The following is a 4,582-nucleotide window of genomic DNA, read 5'->3' as shown; positions in this document are numbered from 1 at the left end:
AAGTGTGTATTTACAAATGAAGTGAAGAAACCTATTTATAGGCTAATAACCCCTTACCTAGATTGAATTTACAAGATGAAGATAATACTAAGAGATTAGATGGATTAAATCCTAATATTCATCAAATCTAATTTACATTCAAATCTAGATATACATTGTATAAATGGATATTCACAAAAGTATTCATAACAGTTATATCATTAATTTCATATATATATCTATAATATATATAAAAGTAGGATGTTTCAATTTCTTTCAATTTTTTTCAATTGAGCCTTCAATTAAATGACAAGTGTCATTCAATTAGAACTCTTTTTTATTTTTTTGACCTTTCATTTTCTATTGAATTAATTTTTTTTNTTTGACATTTGAAGGGTTTTTTTTTTGGTTTTTTTACTTTTATTTATTTTAATAAAAAATACTTGAAAACAATAATTTCTAACTTTTAATGCTTAGAAGATAGATTTATTTAATATTTATCAATTATAATTTAATATTATTTTTTATTTATATTCTCTTATTTTGTATGAACCTGAATCTATAGTATATAGATATCTCTTTTATACATAAATATTTAAATTTTAATAAATATTCATCCAATTCATTATATAAAAGTAGGATAATTGATTGGGTCAATTGATTGACATTTGTCATTCGTAATTAAATTAATTTTTTTACACCTTATGTCAAAATTACATTATTTTTGACATTTGAAGGGTTTTTTTTTCTTTTTTACTTTTATTTATTTTAGTAAAAAATATTTGAAAACAATAATTTTTAACTTTTAATGCTTATAAGATAGATTCATTTAATATTTATTAATTACAATTTAATATTATTTTTTATCTATATTCTCTTATTCTGCATCACCTGAATCTATAGTATATAGACATCTCTTTTGTATATGAATGTTTAAATTCTAATAAACATCCATTCAATTCATTGAATAAAATAAAAAAGTCAAAAAGGCCTACTCATTTCTCAATATACATGGCATAGTCATCATTGAATAAATAAATTAATTGAATTTGATAACCTTTGGCCATTTATTTCATATATAAAAGACATATAATATTAGAAATTACTAACTATTTTATATTAATAGGATCTTTATATTATATTGTTGCCTTATATTCTACAATTGTTTATTTTAATTTGTTAATAGTATAGGTTATATACTTTCTCATTTCTTAATAATTTATTATACATCTAATAATTTTTTTATAGGATTATCGTCTTTTTTGGATAAATTTTGTTTTAAATAAGATAACTAATTAGGTCAATTGATTGTCATTCTCAATTGAATTAATTTTTTTTACACCTTATGTCAAAGTTGCGTTATTTTTTTACATTTGAAGGGTTTTTTTATTTTAATTATTTTAGTACAAAAATACTTGAAAACAATAATTTTTAATTTTTAATATTTAGAATATAGATTCATTTAATATTTATCAATTGTAATTTAATATTATTTTCTGTTTATATCCTCTTATTCTACATGAACCTGAATCCATAGTATTTAGACATTTTTTTTATACATGACTGTTTAAATTCCATTAAATATTCATCTAATTCATTGAACAAAATAAAAAAGTCAAAAAGGTTTATTCATTTTTTACTATACATAGCACATAGTCATCATTTAACAAATAAATCAACTAAATTTGACAACCTTTAGCCATTTATTTTATAAATAAAAGATATATTATTAGAAATTAGTAACTATTTTATATTGATAGGATCTTTATATTATACGGTTACCTTATATTGTACAACTGTTTATCTTAACCTGTCAATAGTTCATGTTATATACTCTCTCATTTCTTAATATTTTACTATTTTATAATTATATATGTAAGTGCAAGTTTTCGGTAATTGAAACCAGAACAAATAATTATTTTCAATTAATACCAGTTTATTTTTTTCTCTATTAGTAAAAATCGGACATTCATGCAGTTGACTAATACAATATTACTTTCTTTATAAACTCTTTTAAAGGTACCAAATTGAAATCTACTTTAACATAATCAATATTTCCTGTGATATTTTTCGTAGCGTAGCTACGGGCACCATCCTAGTATATATAATAATAGATAAAGTTTATAAATTTTAATATTATAATTTGCAAGAAAAAAGTGATAAAATTTTGGTCAATTTCCAAAATCAGACTAACCAAATCAATTCTATGTTTGGTCGGTTTGGTTTTTCTTTATATTTGATCAGTTTTGGTCGATTTTTTAAAAATAATTGATCTATTTGGTCCTTAAGTATGGTGGACCAAACCATTCCAATCCACTCATTTGCTCACCCTAATTATAAATAAAAAAAATTATTTAATCTTTTTATATTATTTTATTATAACATAATACAAGTTATTTATCTAAATTTGACTTTACGTATAAATTTTTTTTTGAAATTTTTTTATAGATAGAGAATTCAAACTTAATTTTTGTAAAAAAGATAAATTAATGTATATATTTTAAAAACAAATAATCAAGTAAGAAAATATTTATATATATTTTAACACCATAAATCTTTTATACTTAAATATTTACCTTATTAATAAGTATATCTATCATTTACTTAAATATTTGTATTTTTCAAATATTTTTTTCAATTTAGTCCCTCAACATCTCAATTTTGTTTAATTTAATTCTTATACTATATATTTTCATTTAATTTAGCTTCTATGACATGGCACAAAAAAATTTTAAAATTTTTTATTTGTCATGTGGCACTAACACTTCAACATGTTAGTGCCACGTCAGCATTGCCACGTCATCATATTTAGGGCTACATGGTGCTATCACGTCATTAAGTTGGTGCCACGTGGTATGTTATGTCATAATGTGTGTCACATCATCAAAATATGGCACATTAACATTTATGTAAACATTAACATCATCCTTTTAACGGTAAAATTGAATACCGTTAGTGAGAGGAAATAAATTGAACCAATTTTTAAAATCAAAGGACTAAATTGATTCGATTTTGAGTATATGAATTAAATAAAATAAAATACTTGAATATAGAGACTTAATAAGTATTTTGACCGAATTTTTTCCATAAATCAAATACTATTGAAAAGTACTCCTAATTCCTAAAACATAATTATCAAATATCATATAAGTAAAAGAAAAAAAGTATCATATAAGTATTTGAATTTTAAGCCTGCCCAAAAAGACACATCAAAGTCCAATTTCCTAAATTGGACCAGGCCTTACCAAGTGACAATATATAGGGCAAAATGGTACTAAACCTGGCACACTTAGCCCAAATACGAGAAGTCTTGAACCCCAAAACGCACCGTCTAACTGTATCAAAAACCCTAACCCACCCCTTTTATAAATTTCTTAACGCGCACTGCGTCTCCGTCGCTAGGGTTTTCATTTTAAGCAAGAGAGCAGACGCCTCATTTCTGTGAAACCCTAAATAACAAGAAATGGCGGAAAAAGCATCGATCGAGTCCGTACAATGCTTCGGTCGCAAGAAGACGGCGGTAGCAGTAACCTACTGCAAGAGAGGCCGTGGTCTGATCAAGATCAACGGTTGTCCCATCGAGCTCGTTGAGCCCGAGATCCTCCGTTTCAAGGCCGTAGAGCCAATCCTCCTTCTTGGCCGCCAACGTTTTGCTGGCGTTGACATGAGGATCCGAGTTAAAGGCGGAGGCCACACTTCTCAGATCTATGCTATCCGTCAAAGCATTGCTAAAGCCCTCGTCGCTTTTTACCAGAAGTACGTTGATGAGCAAAGCAAGAAGGAGATTAAGGACATTTTGGTCAGGTACGATAGGACTTTGCTGGTGGCTGATCCGAGGAGGTGCGAGCCCAAGAAGTTCGGTGGAAGAGGTGCTAGGGCAAGGTTCCAGAAGAGTTACCGTTGAAAAAATTTTATGGTTTGTTTGGAGAATTGGGTTTTGTTGTTTTTCAAGAGATAATATGGTTATGTTCATTTTGAGTTAAGTTTTGTCATGTGGGGTAAAGTTAGTTATGACTGAGTTTCGGAATTTTAATTGTTTGGCTTGCTTTAATTTTAATTTAGACTCAATGCCTAAATCTACAGATATAGGCCTAAAATTATCTCGGTTTTTATTTGATATATTTCTGTTGCTTTTCAAGCTTCGTTTGGCTATTCAATGATTGGTTAGGATTCTTTTAAAGTGGTGTAGATTTGCTTTGATAGTTATCCATTGCGTTAGTACAGGGTTAATAACTTTAATATGCGTTTTAGACCATATTGGTGTTATAGCTTGTGGATACATTTTGGTATGTTAATATTGTTGAATTTAGTTGTGGTTACTTATCCACTGAGCATAATTGATATGTTAATTTAATATTTATTGTATTACTATTTGCTATGTCTGGTGGGTAGGAAGATTTTTGAATCCAATGTTTAGGTTAAGTCAGCAATGTACTATATTGTGGAATGAGGCAATTGCTTTCCTTATGCATTTCCTTCCTATTGCCATGCACAGCTTTGGTTGTCTATGTTTTTGTAAGTCTTGGCAGAAATGTTGAGGACTCTGAATGAAATTTTGAATTACTAGATTCCCCTTGTTCATGCCTGACTGTTTTAGTTTCCT

The 4,582-nt window shown here is 27.1% G+C and overlaps 1 protein-coding gene across 1 annotated transcript; it reads left to right on the top strand.

The window, feature by feature from the left end:
* LOC18607961 (40S ribosomal protein S16) lies at positions 3,356–4,121 on the top strand. The gene has a single exon (XM_018116323.1). It carries the CDS (start codon positions 3,443–3,445, stop codon positions 3,881–3,883), a length of 441 nt encoding a protein of 146 aa, XP_017971812.1. The 5' UTR covers positions 3,356–3,442; the 3' UTR covers positions 3,884–4,121.

The sequence above is a fragment of the Theobroma cacao genome, chromosome 2 (assembly GCF_000208745.1).
Source record: "Theobroma cacao cultivar B97-61/B2 chromosome 2, Criollo_cocoa_genome_V2, whole genome shotgun sequence".
NCBI lineage: Eukaryota > Viridiplantae > Streptophyta > Magnoliopsida > Malvales > Malvaceae > Theobroma > Theobroma cacao.
The sequence above is the reverse complement of the archived record's forward strand: the minus strand, read 5'-3'. Positions and strand labels throughout refer to the sequence as shown.